This window comes from Chanodichthys erythropterus, chromosome 14 (genome assembly GCF_024489055.1).
Source record: "Chanodichthys erythropterus isolate Z2021 chromosome 14, ASM2448905v1, whole genome shotgun sequence".
Classification (NCBI taxonomy): domain Eukaryota; kingdom Metazoa; phylum Chordata; class Actinopteri; order Cypriniformes; family Xenocyprididae; genus Chanodichthys; species Chanodichthys erythropterus.
In genome coordinates, this window is record NC_090234.1 from 25,980,318 (window position 1) to 26,001,548 (window position 21,231).

Consider the following 21,231-nt stretch of genomic DNA (forward strand, 5'->3'; position numbering starts at 1 on the left):
TAGGTCCTCAGCAGGCAGGAACCATATGACAGGCATGAAAATCCCTCACCTTTCGGCGAAATTCGCCGTTTTGAAACCAAAATAGGTGACCTACGTGAATCGTGTAGATTCGATGAGAATTTTTTTTTTTAAAAGGGGGGGGGGTCATATTCAGTAAACTGTGAACAGATGCGCGTGCCAGAAGGGCGCGCGAGTGCATGGAAATATTAACGCGAAGGGCCTTGCATCACCAGTGCAGACCACCATCAGAAGCTGAAAGCACGCCTGGCCTCGGCGATTTACCTGAATGAATTTGGTGAGTGATGGCAGGGTTCGACAATAAGGACTGCCCGATGGCCCGGGGCCAGTGTGAACGACGCTCGGGACAGTAGACGCACCGGTCACTTGCCCGATCGGGCCAGTGCTGTGCTTAGGGTGTACGTTATATATCGTCTATAATATCGTAGGCTAATTGTTGATTTAACGAGCTGAAATTATCGAGTATGTCCCTCACTTTACAAAAACAGTCTAACGTTACTAGACACAGCATAGTTATTGTTACCTACGGTTAGAGTAGTGTGTGCTTATATTAAAGTGTACGCTTTCACTGAGTGATTTAGTCTATAAAATGCCCCCAAAATTCAAGATAAGGGGCAAAAATGCCCCTGTATATATTTCATATAGGCCTATAATTTAATAAAGTTAATCAATATTACACAAAGAGCTCCGTTTTTCTCCAAATATTAGCATGATTACAAATGTGATATTGATTTTATTCAGCATGCAGTTTAATGAACAAGAACTTAATATCAAGTGACTTACATTTTGGACACCAAATCGTCTGTTTCGCTGTATTTCGCCAACGAAAATAGTTCCAAAGTCCACAGAATTGTTTTGCGTCTCTGAGCAACACTTCCTGAATGAATCAGCCGCTTGAATGAATCAGTTGAATCTCAATGATTCGCTCATTAACAGTGATTCTCTGCCACCTACTGGCGGGTTAAATTTCACATTTAAAGTGTCTTCATTTTTAAAAATTTCAAATAACAGTATTTAAAGGTACAATTTGTGATATTTTTTTCCGCTAGAGGTCGCTAGAAGCCTATTCAAAACAAAGGCGTAGTTTGATGACGCCAAGTTTTAGAGCGGAAACTTGGGACATGTGGTCTCCATTTCAATGGACGGTGCAAAAGAATAGGGATTGGAGTCTGGAAGAACTCATGTTCGTGGATGCGATCATTAACGTTATTGTAGTATGAAGCAGAGCAGGACCGAGTGTTGCGGGACCTGAACGAGGAGCTGGAGGGATTGATCAACACACGCCTCACGAGCAGCGGGACTTTTATTATGACACAGTCGCCGGCGCCACTTCCGCTTTTCCGGTCATGAGTTTACGGGAGCTGTCCTTGTCGACAGAACCAGCGGCAGATGGTAAACAGTAATTATGTTCCATAAATAAGTAACACAATCCACCATAAAACGTGCAAGAAGTAAATAAGGAACTGCTTGAAGCAAGCTAGTGGTTTACTGGACGCTAGACACTACTTCCGCATTTGTCCACGGCACTGTTGTCATGTGGTTTCCACGTCAGTAAAGGCGGTAACAAAGGTAACTGACGTCATTAACGGGCGACTGCACTGCTCCGTGTCACTGTTTAGAATGGGAATTTTCTCATGATTTACAAGTAGTTGAAAACATTAGAGATATTGTTTGTAATCAGCTGGACAAAATATATAACACTAGCCTAGTGGTTTTTGGATATTTTACTGCAAAAATTTTACATATTGTACCTTTAACGTTTTATATTTTGAACATTAAAAACATTTTTATGCATCTGTAACTGCTCTTGATTAACTTTAATAAAGTTATCTATTCTATAGTTATACATTAGATTACAATTTCTGTACCTGAAAATCTTCTGTTTAAACCTACATGAAAAACTTGAAAAGCACCATTTAATTTATATGTTTGTTCTGTTGTATTTATTTGTGCTATTACTCGTAATTTGATTATTTGTTACTATTTTACTACTTACTGATTATTTGTCTGATAATATTTAAAATAAATCTAGTAGCTTTTGGTGTCATAACCTTATGTATTGAGGTTAAATTTATCAAAAACAATGAAAACAATAACTATGCTTATTTTATAAGCCCATTTTCTTGTCTTTTACTTTTATTAATTTTTTTGTTGTGGAGCCCGGAAAAATTTTGGCGGGGCAAGTAAAAATTTGAACCACCTGCCCAACTGGGCCAGCAGAAAAAATCCTTAGCGTTGAGCCCTGAATGGTTTCAATAATTTTAATATTTTCTTGTATATAAGTTACCCAGGAGCTCTGTTGACATAGACTTAGCTAACGTTAGCTACAGCTTGATGAATTGAGTCACTGAACACAGCAGGAGAGAACACAACGTTAGCCAGCTAGCTAAAGCTCTGGTGGAAAATTATTAGCTAATGCTACCGTTTTTGAGGAGTTAGATTTTGAGGTGAGGGGACTGACAAGGCAGAAGGTAAAGTGGTCCACCGTTCTAATAAGTAGACCTGCCAACCTGTACGCAATTTGCGTAGCGGATACACATTTTGACTTCAAAGTACGCTGATATGATTTGTCACTCTAAACTACGCAAAAACTTGGTGACGCCTCTGTGCATGCGCAGTCCACAAATCAAGCAAAAGAAGAAGAGTTCGACCAATCATAGCGCTAGGTTCTTCCCCCAAATATACTGTAAATGTTAGACCCAGTGACAGGCTGGCATGAAATGGCTTGCATAATACTTAGTAAGGAGGCCATAATAATTTTTGACTCATGGCTGAAGTTAAGTTTCTCCAGCTCTCCCCAGGTTGGCAAAAAAAGCATCTCAAAATGCATCAGATTGATGCTTTAAAATGTGGAATATTTAAATTTTTCTTCCTTCTCACCTTTTTCCACCCCTGACCTGTTTTCATGCCTGATATGAACTTCTCCAAAATGGAATAGTGTGGCACATGTAGTACTAACCGATAGTAGTACACAGACATGTACAGAAGAACAGTCTGGACAAGAGACTAGATTGTTAATAAAAAATGTAATTAGAGAAGCTAACGATAGAGGTGATAAAGAAATACACATGTCCGCAGTAGTGACAGAAGGAACTCACAGCTGGAATAATAGAAATGTCCCAAGGAATTCAAATGACTATAAATCTCCTCGTTAAAGAGAGAGATCAAGAGAAAATAAAAAATATTATTAAACAGCAAAAAGAGAAGTATGAAGTAAAGCCAAGGCTAGCAGAAAACATAAGTTGAAACCTACGGCACCTTGGGAGGAATATCTGGAACCCCAAGAGACAGAATATCAAGGGTCAGAAGAATGGCGGTCAGATTCTATTGAGCAAGACACAACAGAAGAAGAGACTGACAGTCAAAGTAGTGAGTCATCAGATAATCTTACTGAAGTAAGGTTACTTAGTAAGTGGGCAGGAAAGCTTGAGCTCAGGATGGTGTTACATCAGATAAAGAACGATTGGCCTGAAGTAAACATAAAAGGAGTAAAATACAAAAACCCAACCAGAAGAGAGAGAGGTAGATCATTGGAACGGAAGTGGGATCGAAAAATAATTGAAGGACGCTGTCTAACTTATGGCCACATGAGGTCAGCTAGTAGATCCCCATCAGCCAAAAGCATAGCTAAGGCAGAAGGATGGTCAAAGTCTGGAAAACAGGCTATATTCCAGGAAGGTTATTTCTATATGAGGAAGGCAGTTGGAGAAATGGATAAAATGTTAAAGGCACTTAAAAAGAAAATAGAGAGTTACAGTGGGCATTACAGGAGTCAGAATCCGAGGATAACATAGACAAGGAGTCAGATACAGATGCGAGTGATAATTGGGAGGAGGAGCCTAGAGTACAGACTAGGTGAGTCAGGATTAGATCATCCACACCAATTCCAGTGCACAGAACAAATCCTAGATATCTCACATTTAATTCCTCAAAAGAGCCAAATGAAGAACAAGTAGACTACCAATGTCACCAAGAGTTGATTTTCCCAAGTGAGGCGAATGGGATGAGGAAAATGGTAAAATGACATGCCAGTTTGGACAAATTGACAAAGAACATTGGCTGAACAAAACAATACAAAAAGTTACCAGGGTCCGTCATGTGTCAATAGACTTCTGGAAGGAGGGAACCCCTCAGAAAAAGAATGCTGGCACACAGCAAAAACCTATTATGGAAGGTGAAACAGAAGATCTACCGGCACGCATATTTACTTTGGAAATCAAAGTGATTGTGAATTTGACCACAACATCGGAACCTGAAGTACTCGCATGCGTCGTTGGAATATAACTGGCTCGGGAATAACGTCGCAGGGTTATTCTTGAGTCAGGAATTTTTTAAATTAAAATGTTTAAAATTACTCAAATAAGAAAAATATGGATTTGGCATAAGAAAAGCCGGATAGAATATGTAGGTCCCAGAGAGAAACATGGATACTATCAAACGCATCAAATATCAAATCGACCTAACACACATAAGCATAACAACCAAAGTGACAGGAATTAAAAATAAACTAATGACAAACCTTCCAAATCCTGTATTAGTTTTTGAAGGGGAATGTTGTAAATATTTTACAAAAAATAAATATACAATGTATGACACCCCTACAAAACTAAAAGACCTTTTTCCATGGATAAAATGGCATAGTAAGACCAACAGAACAGCAAAAGTGATTATCAAGCCTGGAATGTATTCTGGCCAAAAGAAAACCAAATAAGTGTGAGCACAACAAAATACTGGGAGAAATGCCCAGAGCAAAATATACACAAATGTACAGGAGAACAGTATAATTGGGAATTGCATATATAGTCTATAGCAGAAAAAGGCCTTAGATGGTTATTTTCATATTATAAAAGATCAAAATTGCAAAACTATGACTACATATGAAGGACAGTTCATCAAAGGTCGAGGAGAATATCAAGTAACTCATTGTCCATGTAATGAAACAAGTCAAAAGTAGATTTGTGGACATGATTATAGAGCCAGAGCAGGATTAACCTGGGATAAGGAAAAAGAAAGTAAACACTGGGTGTTCTCCTGCAGCATAGGATTTAAGGTGTTCTCCCGCGATATAAATCACATTCTGGGGGGGGGGGGAGAAATGGGAACGCGGGGGCACCACGATGCGAAGGGCACTTTCACTTTCGCGATCAAAGGGGCAGGGTCTCAAACTTTCCTGCTGAAGTTCTCGATCTTAACACACCCATAGCACAGAGCCCCTCCTCATGTATTCTGTTATCAGAGCACTTTGCTCTGCCTCTTATGCAACGCTTCTTCCTGTGGTGCAAGAAAAAATCCGTCTTTCTCCCAAAGCTTTTTTTTTTTTTTAGTGTACCCAGAAAATTCTTAAAATTAAAACTATAATTAAGTAAAACTGCCCACACATTGTGTGCATTGGAAAATACAAACAAACCAAGCTTTATAGGGTAAAAAGGGTGTATGCCATGGCAGATTTTAAAATGGATTTTAGCACATTTTATGAATGCATGCATCAAACCACACTAAAAACCACACCAACTTGCAGTCACACTCATGCACTCAAATGCTCATTTGACAAAGATGAGCAAAGATTGCACAATTAAGCCACTTACCTCTGGAATTCAGAATTCAGAGCGCTGTATATTCCACAGTCTTTATATGGAATTTCAAATATCTGTAAAAAGACAACTTTTAGGTCATTATCTTCCTGGTATTTCCCTTTTATGAACTGTTCTTGATGGGTCAGGCAGAGATGATGCTGATTAGCTTGTGTCCTAGAGCTTTGCTGTGAGACTCTTGTTTCTTTTGAGCTGACTGTGTGCTCTCCAGAGGAGCAGTGCCACTCACTCCAGCCTGGGACAGAACACACAACTCAGAGAATCCTGGAGAAAAGCCACACCATTTTTTGACAACTCCTACTTTCCTCTCCAGTGATAAGGAAAAAGCACAAAGATGAGGAAAACAAGTGAGAAAGAGTCATAAATTAGAAACAGACACAAGGCTGTATTTGGTATGACTGTTTCTTATTGGGAAGGTGATGTAACAAACCAAAGCAAGTTTTTCTTTCTCCTTACACTGCTCCATCTCAACTTGTATCCTTGGCAACCATCTGAAGGAATACTGAAGTCCACTATAGGAGAATAATCCTGGAATGTTTATCAAAAACCTTAATTTATTTTCGACTGAAGAAAGATAGACATGAACATCTTGGATGACATGGGGTGAGTAAATTATCAGGAAATTTTTTTTTGAAAGTGAACTAATTCTTTATGAGAGGAGGCCTAACAACGCTCAACACACATGATAATTTGCAAGGAGGCTCAAAGAGAGCATACAAGCATAATACATAATGACTCTCTTAACGAAAAGAGGCCTAACAATGCTCCACACATGATAATTTGCAAGAAGGCCCACAGAGAGCCTACAACTCACACTTGCAATCATTACAGAGCTCAAAAGAGCAGTGACCTCAATAAAGATAACTCTCTGAGCAAGAGGAGGCCTGACAATGCTCAAACTTAGCCAAGGAGATAAACCAGAGAGCCTGACTACTTAGCAAATAAAAGCCGAGCTCTAGGAGAGGAGGCCTCGGCATAACGACTCTCTAATTGAGAGGAGGCCAAACAACGCCCCACACTTAGGATGTCTAGCAAGTAGGCTTACAGAGAGCCTTCAAATCAAACTGTTACCCTGGTGGAACCCTGAAGAGCCGAGACCTAAATATAACTTTATCGCTAGCAATATGTAGCTAGCAAGAGGAGGTCAGATGACATCTGCAGTAGCCAAGGAGGATCAGAGAGAGCCTAACAAATTAGCAAACGTAGCCAAGTTCTAGGAGCGGAGGCCTCACATGACAACTTTCTAAAGAGGAGACCTATACTTCTATACAGTGCCCTCCACTAATATTGGCACCCTTAGTAAATATGAGCAAAGGCGGCTGTGAAAATAAATCTGCATTGTTTATCCTTTTAATCTTTCATTCACAAAATTCTAACCTTTCATCAAAGTAAAACAACTGATAGTGGGGGGAAACTCACATTATGAAATAAACGTTTTTCTCCAAAACACGTTGGCCACAATTATTGGCACCCCTAGAAATTCTTATGAGTGAAATATTTCTGAAGTATATTTCCATTCATATTTATATTTTTTAGCACACCAGGGAAATCATGAACATGATATTGTCCAGCCATGACATCCTTTTCCACAGGAGTACAAATATGTGTAAACACAAAGGCCAAATGCCCTTAATCATTCACCACAATGAGAAAAAACAAAGAATATAGTTCGGATGTGCAGCAAAAGATTGTTGAGCTTCACAAAATAGAAAATGGCTATAAGAAAAAAGCTAACGCATTGAAAATCCCCATTTCCACTATCAGGGCAATAAATAAGAAGTTCCAATCAATTAAAGATGTTACAAATCTGCCAGGAAGAGGACGTGTCTATAGCATCCTAATGTGCGGTGAGAAGGAAAGTTTGAGAGAACAAAGACTCTCCAAGGATCACAGCTGGAGAATTGCAGAAAATAGTTTTGGGGTCAGAAAGTCCACAAAAAAAAATTACCAAACAGCACCTACATCACCAAAAGTTTTTGGGAGGGTTTCAAGAAAAATCCTCCTCACTCATCCAAAAACAAACTCCAGCATATTCAGTTGTCAGACACGACTGGAACTTCAAAAGGGACTGGCTTCTATGGTCAGATGAAACTAGAAACTAAAAAAAAAAAAAAAAAAACACCAGATGGGTTTGGTGCAAAGAGGGATAAAAAGTACCCCATGCCCACAGTTAAATATGCCGCTGGATCTTTAATGCTGTGGGCTATTTGTTTTGCTGGAGGTCCTAGACATCTTGTTCAGATACATGGTATCATGAATTCTATCAAATATTAACAGATAAAAAAATCAAAACCTGACTGCTTCTCCTAGAAATATTATAATGGAAAGTGGCTGAATCTTCCATCAGGACAATGATCCAAAACAAACATCAAAATCAACAGAAAAATGTGTCACTGAGCACAAATGAAGTTTCTGCCATGACCATCCCAGTTCCCTGACCTGAACCCTATAGAAAATGAGTGGGGTGAACTGAAGAGAAGCACCACCAACATGGAGCTGGGAATCTGAAGGATCTGGAGAGATTCTGTATGAAGGAACGGCCTCTGATATCTTGTCAGGTGTTCTCCAAACTCATCAGGCATTATAGAAGAAGACTCAGAGCTGTTATCTTGGGAAAAGAACGTTGCAATAATTGGGTGCCAATAATTGTGGCCAACGTGAAGGTTAGAATTTTTTTTTTTTTTTTTTTAAATGAAAGATCAAAAGGATAAACAATGCAGATTTCTTTTCACAGTCACCTTTGCTCATATTTACCAAGGGTGCCAATATTAGTGGAGGTATGTTTGCATTGTGTTTCATGTGCAAATATTGGGCAGCCACAAACTTTAGATTACCATTTAGGATCGGTTTTAGATTAATAAGCATATCAAATCATTATCTGCTTGCATCTGCCAAAGAACTTTGCTTCAGAAAAGTACAGGCCTCCAAGGAACTTCCACAGGAAATCTGTGCACATCTGGGAGACGAATACCTTTCTAGGGCTGCATTCCACTCCAGATTTTATGCCCTTTACTAGCTAACTTCCCTCCATCTAATGGACTAGGATGTGCATCATTGCTTACGTTGCAGGAGTGCCCACTACTGGCAGAAATAGTGCATAAGGTTTAAATGAAACGTACTAAGCCCTTGATCACTTGGAATTCACTCTGGAGCAGATTTTATTTAACCCTTTTCTTTTTTTTTTTAATGCACCATTCTATATGCTTATAAGTGGTTGGTGAAAATATATAAAATACTATAGGTATATGAGCTGTTGGACAAATAAAATTACACAATTGAAACAATCAATAGTATAAACTTTGACTGAACATAAGGTAGCTACAAATATTGCGCAATTGAATCTCAACATATAATTAATGTGTGGAAGTTAAAGAATTTATGTGCCTCATTAAGGTGCTGCTTGTTCTGAAACAAACACACTCGGTATTTGGACCATAGAATTGTTTGCTCTGATTCCATGGATTAAACTGGTTATCCAGGTACAGCACTACAAGACCACTGTAGGAGCGACACTACACTAGGTGTGTGTAGGGAGCACAAACCTTGGTATCTTGGTTTCTAAATGCCTGACATTACCTTTAATGAGCAATTGTGAGTTAAAGGAGTTACAAAACACTCAAGACATGAACAATTTATTCAGGTCTAAATTTTATCTTTAAGACAAGGACATGGCCACATGGGGACAGTGTTGCTCTGTGTCTCATACCCCAGCTTTCAGCTGGCTGTGAGGTGGCAGAGGTTTCTCCAGGTGGTGACCCACTGTGAGACCGAAAGGGGAATCAGCTTGCTTCTCCTGGACTTCAGGCTTCAGCTGAAAGCCTTTCCCCTCATCAAAACTGTCTACTGGTGGGAAGGCGAGTGGCACTTCACTAAAGAGACCTTGAAGACGAGTACGCCAGCCTTCCAACAGGCTGCCACGAGCCTCAGCGGAGAGATGTGTGGGTGCCCAGAAGATCTGTGGTGCGAGGACCTGGAAGCCACAGTAGTTGAGAACACCATTCTATAAAAGAGAAAACATTAGCACTACAGTCTCAGGTTAGTATTACATGCAAACAAAATTAAAGGTGGGGATTTTTTTCATCGACTGAGAATCCAAAGACTGTTACTGAGTTTTTGAAATGAGCGCACACGTAAGAACAGCCCCCCTCCTTCACAGCTCATTTTAAAAGGAATGCCTCCCAAAACTCGTGCAAGAGTATTGGAACACGAGTGTTTACCACCGGCATTCGCGGTGTCATGTTTTTTGGATTCATTATGTCGGACTCACTGCAGGTAACTCATAATCTGCAGTTATTCCGGTCGCCTGACAAAAACATTGCATGCAGCGCCTGTGGAGTGTGGAAAGTTACTGGAGCACGTAGCCGCGCACGTCTCTCACAAGGAATGTCACGGCAGTGATTGACAAGCCAGAGGGCCTAATGTTTTTAAGGCCCGACCTCGTGCACAGATGATTCAAAGAGCTCCGTTTTTCTCCAAATATTAGCATGATTACAAATGTGATACTTTCAGTGCACCTAATAGTCTTTTATCAGTTAGTATAGACAGTTTCAAGTAATATTGCAAAAATGTACAAAACAAAACTCTTTAGCACCTTTAAGCCTGGTTGAGGTAAAATAAGGGCTGAAGCTTCTTACCTGAACTGGCCACAGAGTAACATTCATGTCTCCATTGATCCCATTGGAGTTGAACATGGTCTTACAGGAACCAGTGGTGAAGGATAACATGGCTTTCTTTTCCTAAAATGAATAAAACACTCAAATTACACCAATACTAACACACCTCTCACCTTTCATTAAATCAAAATTTGTTAACCTTTTGTGATGAATGCATGTGAATAAATTAAATTTGTGATTTTTAGGACCCACCCTGAAGATGCCCGCACTGTAGCGTTTTTCCAAAGTGTAAGCAAAGCCAAGGGTAAGAACCCGATCAATCCAACCTTTCATGATGGCAGGAACAGAGAACCAGTACATGGGAAACTGGAAGAGAAACAAAACTTAGTTTAAAAAAAAAAAACCAACTACGATTACCACCTACCTACCTGCAAGTGATAAATTAAATTTCCGATTACAAAAGAAAAAAAAAAAAAGCACCATACCTGAAAGATAACAATATCTGCTTCTTTTAGTTTCTTGTGCTCCTCTACGATATCAGAAGCTAGTCGGCCATCCTGCCAGGCCAGCATGGTCTCCTCTCCATAGCAAAAGTGTTCTGGGTTCTTCAATGTTCCTGAAACAACAACAAAAAATGTGCAAGAACTGCCATTGCGCTCAGATACAGGCACACGTTTTAAGTTTAATGTTATTTTCTAAACAAATATAACACTGCCTCCCACACCAGTTATATCTTCTTTGGTTGCTGTGGCCTTGAATTTCATTTCATACAGGTCAGACACAAGCACATTGCAGCCCTGTTTCTTCAGCACATCCACAGCAGCATCTTTCGCGGCCGCATTGAAAGATCCCGCACTCTGGTGCGCGTACACGATCAACACTGTCTTTGAATCTGAAAAAAATAAATAAATAAATAAATAAATTCAAAGAATAAACAAGCAAACAAACACATAAAAATTACTGCAACAAAAGAACGTACCCATGTTTGTCAGCCACACATCTCAAAGCATTCAGCTTCGTGGGCTTCTTTTAAAATCTCAATCACCTGAGCACAGCACGGCTGAGTAATTTCACTAATTAATAATGACAGCCTACAAAAAAAAAAAAAAAAAAAATTGGGGCAAAAAAAAAAAGTTTCTTAACTGGATACATTTCATTTCAAAAGCGGCATATGAACTGATTTTTTTTATGGGGGAAAAAAAAAAAACAGAAAAAAAAAAACTAAAATCGCATTATTACTGGTAAGTTTAGCTTTTTACCACTAGATGTCAACATGCACCAGCAACTGAAGCTATACACACGTCTATAGAGTCATACAAATAAAATACCTGTATGATTAAGATAAAAGATAATCCACCGGTTTCACAGACAAGCTTAAGCCTAGTCCCAGACTAAAATGTGTGTTTGAGCTGTTTTAACTGAAAGCAACTTGTTTCTAGGGCACGTTTATAAAAGCTACTTAAATTCCCTAATTCAACTAAGGTCTAATCCTGGCTTAATCTAAACCCTGTCTGTGAAACCGGGCTAATTGTAAAGATTAAAAAACAAAAAACAAAAAAACTAAATGAATTTGGTAACTCTGTTCAGATAACGAGGTGATATGCTTTAACATTTGTTGTGTCATGCCCGTGGGGTATAATTTTGAATAGGCTACACTTTTTCTGCTGGAGAAAAAAAAAAAAAAAACCTTTGCTGGTCTCTCCGACTTGATATAGTTTGTGGTCTTTAACTGGTTATAATAAATGATGTCTTGAGACCACCTAATATATATTTTTCCCCAGCAGCGCTTTTTTCTCTTCAGAATGAACCTCAGCTTATTATTGCGAAAGGTGCGTAAGCACATGAGTATGACTTTAAGAAATGCAAGAAAGATAAGGTTTCTTTTTTTAGCACCAGACTCCCATGATTAAAAATAGCGAAGAGGGTCTGCGAGCCCTGAAACTCCCCCAACAGACGCTCACAGTCCATCCGCGCAACAATAATGAACTAAAGCAAGAGAAGGAAACTTTTATCCGAGCGGTTATACTGGCAATGACAACTCTCTGCGCAAACAAACTCTAGTCTAGATCATTTACAGCCATTTTGGCAGCTCCTCAGAGGCGACACGTGTGTCATGAAAAGGCGTTTGCGCTCTCAGCACCGGTGACTCTTAGTCTTTCACAGTTCAGCACTAGGAAGAGTGCAAAAAATACGGATGTAACACAATGAACCACGTCGCGAACTTCACGACGTAGCCTCGCTGTTTTTTGGTTAGAGTTGGAAAAGTGTTTTCTTTTTCTTATGCCTTTGCTGAAGGAATAACTCTCCAAAGGATCGTTTTCTGACGTAAAGCAGCGTGTGTTTCTCTGAAGGATTTATTAAAGGTTACCAATGGGGTCTCAAGGGCCAGGACGTAAAAGAACCACCAGCAAAAATGGGTTGACTGCCGAGGAAGATGCCCTGAACGTAATCGCAAAAGAGGTAAATTGCTCTCATAAGGGGTAAACTACTGTAATGGTCCTATTTACAGAATTGCAGGGTTAAACTTCAGAGGGAAATGAGAAAATCACATGGCTCTACATCCTGAGTCAGTTTATTTATTAAACCAAAGAGCAGTACACAGTTTCACGAGTATCTAATTAACATAACAGCAGCCTAACTAAGGTAAAGTCCATGATTTTGAACTCATGTGGCCCTGCATTGTTCATATTCTTATTTACAAGCTGTAGATCATTTCCTCTCACGTCTGCTTCCTCTCTGTTTTTAGTTACCTACACCTAACTACAAGTTTCTGAGCTGTTTTGGTCTTAGGTATCATGGCAGTAATGTGTTTGAAAGTGCTAGGCTAGCAGTGTGCAACATAAGCTGAGTTTGATGTGCTGGAACAGGTGCTGGGGTCATGGTGGAGAGAACCTTGATCTGAGTGCTTAGGAAATGATTTTGGCCCAGTCAGTTCTTTGACTGATATGATGTTTCTTCACTGCACACCCATAGTGAAAAGTAAAGACTGTATGTGAAGTGCACGTGTTTTCATAGACAGTTATACATATGTAGCAAACGTTTCAGTCTATTATAGTGAGTGTGTCTCTGCTTGACACATTATGCTCAGTAGTAGACAGGATAGAGGCTTTCTCACACTACTGCCAGCATGAGCTGTCCTCTCAGTTTAGAGTGTGAAATACAGTCAGAGAAGCATGTTATATTTATGCGTATGCATCTAAAAATTTCTTTGTGTCTACATGATTTGTTTATTGGTGCCATTGGTCATGACCAGGCCCAGACAGAATATGCAGATTGATTTATTTTTTGTTTGTTTCTAATTAATGCAGTGATTTTAGGGGATGTCTGAGTCACAGTATGAAACACTTATTGGTTGGTTAATGCATAATTAGTAAGCTAAAATAGTGGCAGATGATAGTTGCATAACCTTGTGCAAAATGTTTTCAAAAATAAAAATGTTCAAATTTACTGCTCATTCTCAACAAGAGGACAGGTTAGCCATTTAAAAAGTTTTGAAATGTTTAAAAGTAGCCTAACTTGACGATTGCCAAATTGGTTTTCTGTAGCACATTAAGTTGACCTCTAGTAAGTGAGCACATGGATAAAAGAGATTCAGGTGAAATACACCCATGCTTGAAACACTGAATCAGGAAGCAAATTTCAGTTTCACATTTGCATAATTTCAGCATGAATGCTATTTTATTTTTTTTCTGATCAAACCTGTTTCTCTTGAAATTGAAATGATTTTTTTTTTAGTATTCACCCATGTGGCTTTGCAACAGAGCTTTTGCAAATTTAAACACAGTCAGGTCAGGTCACACAAGGTCTTATTGGAGCCTCTCTCTGAGCAGGTTTGGTTTCAGTTACGATGATGACAAGATACTGTGGTTTAACCCTTTTTTACTTGGCACTTGTCATGTTTTAAAGGGTTTTTGAATATCTTCACAAATAAGCTAGTTCTTTAAATGTTCCTAGGGCCTTTTAAGGTTTATATGTTTCTTTCAGAGCCACTTTATCTCCTTTTTAAGGGCCTAGTTCAGTATTTACTTCCTGTGTTCCATTGTCCCCCCTTTTATTCACCTGGTACTGTACCTGCATTTGTTGCTGATATAGGCTGCAGTCCCACACTTGCTGCTCTCTGACAGGCTGGTATGTTGGCCCTCGTGTGATCGTTGATTCAGTAACAAGAGCTTTAAAAATAGAAGGCCCTCAGAGACCAGCTGTTAGTGCAGCCTCAAGACCAGACATGAAGTTTTGGGGGGCCATTACAATGAGCAGAAGTAGGGAACAGGAGCAACTGATAATGGATGCCATGGAAACATATGCTGATAATATCTGCAAAAGTAATCCTCAGTGGCTGTGTTTTTTTTTTTTGTGCTCTCTAATGTAGCTAAGCTGGTAAGTTTGAGATATGGCCTCAGTAGAACATGAGTCAGTGAAGGATTTCCTGTAAAACAATTTCAACAATTGCTACTCAACACTTTGATTCAGTGTTTTGTTTGTCCTTTTTGTTACACAGATGCAAGTTGTGGAATCTGGTAAGACAAACGCATGACATAAATAGATTGTTTTCAGCTGTATGTGTTTGGTTCATGACCACATTCCGCAAAGTTTTGGCACATACTGAAAAAGTTTCATACAACAACACTACTCATTTAATTAGATGAGGCATTCAAATTTTTTAAAGTACAGACCAAGTACAGATGAAGGCGGTGATTATTGTTGATCTTTGATATATGTTCTTCTTATCACAGTTTTGCCATTAATTTCTATTGTTTTCTATATATCAAATAATCATAGAAGAAGGTATCAATTATTTTTATTTATTTATATATTTTTTTACAAAAATATTAAGCAGCACAACTATTATCAACATTGATAATACACCATGCTACCTGAGCAGCAAATAAGCATATTAGAATGATTTCAAGGATCATATGACACTGAAGACTGGAGTAATGCTGAAAATTCAGCTGATTCACTGGACATTTTTAAACATAGAAAACAGTTATTTCACAATATTTCTAGAGTCAGGCGAGCAGCCTGTGGTTTTATTTAGCCAATTATTATTTACGCCAGAAAACTAGCCAATCAGAAATGCACTCTGCTTATGAACCATTTTGAGTGCTGACTGATTTAGGATGTGATTCATGGAGTAACTCTACTCTTTCAGTCTGTATGATTGTGTGTTTAAATCAGATGTGAGCAGGGCAATGGTGTCAAAAGCTCATTTGTCACTGTCACTACCAGTGTTATTTCAAGCAAGATGTAAATTGATTTTCAGAGTTTAGAGCAATTAACTCAATAGGACGTTGAGTTGCTGGCGTGACTGATCCCTACTATGTAAAAGAGGCTTACAATTGAAAATCAGCTATTGAGACGTAAGTTGGCAAGTCTGGTAAAAATGTGTTCAATAGTTTTGTGATTAGAGAATGATTGGATTGGTTCAAAACAAGTTCAGAGCGGTCAACTCATTGTGAGAATAGTTATAATTAGCAGGATGGATAGTTCAAACCCTTATAGTGTCAGTAGGCCAGGCCGAGCCAGTGTTCTCCATCTTATTATTATTATATATATATTTATAGCCAATTGAAGCAAAATAGAACTTGTGCGTGTGCTGTGAGATTTGTGTGTGCACATTTGACGTACGCACACAGCTGCATATCAGACACCAGATTAAATTGATCAAATGTGCAGTAAAACATTAATGTTACAGATTTTTATGTCAAATAAGTAAAACTGGTATTTTGTACTTTCTATTTATCGGTGAATCCTGGAAAAAACCAAATGGTTTCTAAAAAATATTAAGCAGCACAACTAGCTTGTACTTTGCATTTCTTGTTGTTAACAGTCTTCAAATTTTAAAAATGATTATGTCTGAAACTTCTCCATTGGAAACTACTAGCAAGCTCAGTCATTGGATGACATCGTAACAGAGACAGAATGCAGCTGAGATGGTTACAAGTAGATTAGGATGCCAGGCTTTGTGCTCTGGTGTGTGTTTAGATGATTAATCTGGGCTCAGACTTTAGACTGTGGGATGAGAGCTGTCTGTTAGTCTAAACTCATTGTCAGGAGCAGTTTTGTATTTCTGCTTTAAGAAGAAGAGTCCTGACATGATTGTGTTCATATGGCCACACGCATATACTGTATGGGTTTATGAATACCAGTCACTGTAGAGTACTGACACATTATCACTCGTCCATGACAATCATAACATTTTTTTTTTCTGCCTCCCTCAGGACTAAACTCTGAGCGACCCAAGGTTAAACTTGCTCTGGATTGTATTCAACAATGCATTATTTATTTGAGTTTTCTTCAAGAGCCTTGTTGCAGAACTGTTGATACAGGTTGAAGCAAGACACTATGTAGAAAACTCTCAAATAATGTCAGCACACTTAAGTCAGAGACCTTTTACCAAGAATGGAACCTCTCCATATAAGGACAAGGATTCAGAAAGGGTTTTCTTCCTTATTTCTGACGTCACCAATCGGCCCCTGAAGATTGTTATCACAATTGCTTTCCTGTTTATTCTCTGCTGTTGGGACACATCCCATATAAAGAAGTAGGCCTAATGCTGAGTCCATATTTTTAGTGCTCTTGATCATGATTGGTTGGGATGTTTGTGTATAAGCATGGTTGCTGTGACACTTAGGCATAACTATATTTACTTTAAAGGGTTAGGTCACCCAAAAATGAAAATTCAGTCATTAATGAATTACTCACCCTCATGTCGTTCCACACACGTTCATCTTCGGAACACAAATTAAGATATTTTTCATAAAATCCGATGGCTCAGTGAGGCCTGCATTGCCAGCAAAATAATTAACACTTTTGATGTCCAGAAAGCTACTAAAACGTATTTGAAACAGTTCATGTGACTAGAGTGGTTCAAACTTTATGAAGCGACGAGAATCCTTTTTGTGCACCAAAAAAACAACAAAATGAAGACTTTATTCAACAATATCTAGTGATGGGCGATTTCAAAACACTGCTTCAGGAAGCTTCAAAACTTTACAAATCTTTTGTTTCAAATCAGTGGAAACATGACGTAACAAAGCCACGTTTACTGAAATCATGTGACTTTGGCAGTTTGATATGCGCTCCGAACCACTGATTCGAAACAAAAGATTCGTAAAGCTTCAAAGCTTCATGAAGCAGTGTTTTGAAATCGCCCATCACTAGATATTGTTGAATAAAGTCGTTATTTTTTTTAAACTCTGTTAAATATGTCTTTAGTAGCTTTCTGGGCATTGAAGTATTAATTGTCTTGCTGGCAATGGAGGCCTCACTGAGCCAATGGATTTTATGGAAAATATCTTAATTTGTTATCTGAAGATGAACGAAGCTCTTACGTAGGGCTGGGCGATGTATCGCATGCGATTGTCACGCGCATTTCGTCAGTAAAGCCAGTTCCCTGATTACTGCTAAATCGCCATCACCTGCTTTCAAATGGAGCGACATTTAATAGACAGAACCATATATCACTGACAAGCTACGCAATATTGCGTTCATTATCGCAGATGAATTGCCTTCGATAATGAACGCGATATTGCGTAGCTTGTCAGTGAACTACGGCTGTGTCTATTAAATGCCGCTCCTTTTGAAAGCAGGTGATGGCGCTTTACTGACGAAATGCGCGTGACAATAGCATGCGATATATATCGCCCAGCCCTAGTCTTACGGGTGTGGAACGACATGAGGGTGAGTAATTAATGACAGAATTTTCATTTTTGGGTGAACTAACCCTTTAAGTCATTTAAAGTTCTCTTTTTCTTCTTTTCTGTATTTCACTTCTGCTCTATCTTGTTTACTAATCTACTTTTTACTTGACTTGGCATTGTGTACTATGAATATTGCGACATTGTTCCTCATTTGTACATTAAAAAAATTAAGTTCATTGTTAGGATTTAAAAATCAGTTAAATTTAATCAGTTAAAAAGGATGAACATGGCTTAAATATGGTGAGCTGTGGAACAAGCAAGATTAATTTAGTTAATGTATGATGTTTGATTTATTAATGATAAATATGTAACATGGTAATTGTGAATTTAAAAGTACTATTACAAAAATCTCATTCTTGTTTCATTTATGTATGTGTGACTGACAAATGTGCATCACATTATATACAATTAAAATACATAAATCTTACATTTAGACCTAAGTATTTTTGAGTGTTAGTTGATTTGGATAAAAGTGTCTACTAAATGAGTAAATGTAAACACAATATGAGGTGATGTTAGTAGTTCATCATTTTATAGCAAGGTCAAAGAGGGTTTTCAGTGACATGGCACCATGCTTTCTGTTATAATCCTCAGTATAACCAACAATTTCTTATCTTTAAAGTATTATTTTTGTTGGATTTGAGGTACCATACATGGTAATCCTACACAAACAAAACATCTTATATCTAGTCTTGTTTTATTGCCCCCCCCCCCCCCTCTTTTTTTTTTTTTAAAGTGTTAAGTTACAATTATGCTAAAAAACATAAAAGAGACAGAGAGAGCAAAATGGTCCCTGTTTCATGATTTATTAACTTGGTGTACAAGGTCATGTTGTGGATTTTGGTCTGATAAGACAATTTGCTAACGGGAAAGGAATTCTAACAAACTCTCGCTCTGGTCTCCGATTGGCCGCTTGGTGCAAGATGTTTGCTTATTTGACAAATGTAGGTGTGAAACAGCTTGATGTGTAAAGAATGTTATGTTGCAAAGACACTGCTCAGTCCTCCTTATGAAAAGACACAATTCAACTTCTGTTTTCCCTCACACTGACCTGACTCCAGCTGACCTCCATCTCATTTGACAGAGATTCTCACAAGCGTTGTTACATGAGCCCCTTGAGATGCTAAAGTAGAAATTGTATGGTTAATTTAAATTTTGAGAAAGAAGTCCACAGACATCTTAAAATTAGTCCAACAACAAAAAAAGGCTTGAGTTTAAATATCTGTTTTAATATTGCTTGATAATTCCACTTTCACTTTTCACTTTTTCACTTTTTCTACTCTTAATCTCTTCTAAGGAAATCTAGAGTGTAAACCTAGTTCACCCACGACCAGTTTTTTTTTTTTTTTTTTTTAGGTATTAGAACAGAGAGCACATTGAATGTCATTAGATTAGAAACCAGAGACCAGTTGATGGCCAGTTTCACCTTCATCTCATCACCATCATGCTACTCTCTCTTATTCCTACTTTTCAACAAGCTAGAGTTTCTCTCACAGGCTTGCGCTTGTTTTTGAGTAACTCCTCTGGTCAGTGAAGCAAGTGTTCTGTGTTGGCCAAGCACACTAGGTCTTCGCTTTCCGTGAAGAGCTGCTTCTGTGTGCAGTCATCTGAGACGGGCATGCTGACATCTATCAGACATCACTCTGCCTCAGGTTTCGCAGGGTTTAAGGAAGTCATTTTTAGGGTGTGTCTTTTCTGTGCTACTAGCGGCATCTAAAGAGATTGAAAAAATAATGATGCAAACGTCATTGGTTGAGACAGAACAGGGCATGTCGAACTGCTCAAACTAAATACTAATGTTTTGATAGCACTGCAGACCTACAGTGTTTGCACTCTTTGGGAAGTCAATATGAATGGCTTACTTATTATCTCTGCAGATTAAATGGGGTTAGGAAAGTATTTAAAGGTATAGTTCACCCCCCTCCCCTTTTCATGTCATTGTAAACCTGTGTAAATATTGTATTGTAATATTGTAATGATATAAATGTTTATAATACATTTTCATACCTTTTATAGTACCAGACTTGGGTGATAATAGTAAATATTTTGCAATGGTATAAAAAAAATCAAGCAGTTGAGATGTTTTATAGTATATATCGCTTAACGGGAGTATTACGTATAGTTATGTCTTGCATATAAATCTATCCCTTTAACATTGAAAATTCACATTTCCATTGTCTGAGGTTTATATTAGACATGATGTATTAGTGTTAAGTAATGGTCACTTAATCTTATCAGCTCTTTTCCTCCTTTTTTTCCCCCTCCCTTTTTGTCATCATTTTCTGAGCCAAATTCTTGTTCCTAAATCCTTTTAGCCCTACATGGTGAGTTTCTTTTTGAGCAAGCTCACTTTTTAATATTAAAACTTGCCGCAGATCCCAGGGACTGCTAAAATATGCACCCACCACACACAGATCAGACATTGTTTGGTTTATGTTTGACATGGAAGGCTGGCACAATTTATATATTAATATGGGCAGGCCAGAAATGTGGCAGACGTCTCCAGTGATCTCATATGTTCCAGTGTCTTACTCTTAGGTTTGTACTGGAGTGAAAAAGACTGTTTATGTCTCATACTGAAGACAGTTAATCCAGTTTACACAGATGGCAAAAATGATTCACATTTTGAATATTGAGCTTTCCACATTAAAATGAATTAAACTGGCCAGAGGCTCTTTTGGTTTATATAAGTAATAGTTTTGGAGTTAATAATGCCTATGTTGTAACACTATAGTAAGTTTTGCTTCCAGAGTACTGTCCAAAAACAGTGAAAACAAGTAGCAGTTGTGGACTTCCAGTTATTTGTACTGCATGTCTTCTGTTTGTTCCCTTCATTTTCTGTTACAATTAGTCTATTAGCAGTCCAGCTGATTAGCATGTACCCCCTCAGCCTAGCATGCTGGTATAAGAGGCCGTGGGAGAGATAGGTCTGGTGAACTTGGCATCTCCTTCTGTGGTATTTATGTCAACAGATAAGAACTCTGGGCTCAGATTGTCCTGGCATTCATCAATCTCCCAGGGACTTCTGAATGACAAGCTTGTTCTGCATGTCTACCTTAAAAGGCACCAAATAAAGAGTTTCACTAAGCCTGTCCACAATCATCTGACAAATATGTTAGTATCTTACAAAATTCCAAAAAATTCACTAATTCTTCACATTTATTGAACTCAAGGTGTTCCATGTGTGCACATATTTGCAATTTATAGGGGTAAAAAGTCACATTCACATGTAGGATTCCAATGGTCATGGAACACCTGGAAATGTCTGGGAATTGTATTATGAGGTCATTCCGTGTCAAATTAACC

The 21,231-nt window shown here is 38.4% G+C and overlaps 3 protein-coding genes across 30 annotated transcripts in view; 1 reads left to right on the forward strand and 2 right to left on the reverse strand.

Moving 5' to 3' along the window:
- LOC137035645 (collagen alpha-3(VI) chain-like) overlaps positions 1 to 5,862 on the reverse strand; it is a 33,235-nt gene extending 27,373 nt beyond the window's left edge. The window contains exon 1 of the mRNA XM_067409123.1: positions 5,604 to 5,862. The gene's annotated coding sequence lies outside the window, so the exon portion shown is untranslated. The remainder of the gene's footprint in view (positions 1 to 5,603) is intronic.
- A 3,421-nt stretch (positions 5,863 to 9,283) lies between these two features.
- LOC137035796 (NAD(P)H dehydrogenase [quinone] 1-like) lies at positions 9,284 to 11,988 on the reverse strand. The gene is made up of 7 exons (XM_067409475.1): positions 11,910 to 11,988; positions 11,202 to 11,313; positions 10,947 to 11,114; positions 10,708 to 10,838; positions 10,475 to 10,588; positions 10,244 to 10,345; positions 9,284 to 9,609 (listed from the first exon to the last, which is right to left on the reverse strand). The coding sequence occupies exons 2-7, from the start codon at positions 11,203 to 11,205 to the stop codon at positions 9,310 to 9,312; spliced, it is 819 nt and encodes a 272-aa protein (XP_067265576.1). The 5' UTR covers positions 11,206 to 11,313; positions 11,910 to 11,988; the 3' UTR covers positions 9,284 to 9,309.
- A 184-nt stretch (positions 11,989 to 12,172) lies between these two features.
- The window catches only part of lrrfip1a (leucine rich repeat (in FLII) interacting protein 1a), a 35,801-nt gene continuing 26,742 nt past the window's right edge, over positions 12,173 to 21,231 (forward strand). For 20 of the 28 annotated variants that reach the window (XM_067409440.1, XM_067409450.1, XM_067409442.1 and 17 more), the window contains exon 1: positions 12,192 to 12,682. In XM_067409440.1, the coding sequence (XP_067265541.1) occupies positions 12,593 to 12,682 (90 nt within the window). In that variant the 5' untranslated portion in view covers positions 12,192 to 12,592. Of the gene's footprint in view, positions 12,683 to 21,231 lie in introns of all 28 variants that reach the window. The other 8 variants (XM_067409471.1, XM_067409473.1, XM_067409472.1 and 5 more) reach the window with 8 other exon arrangements.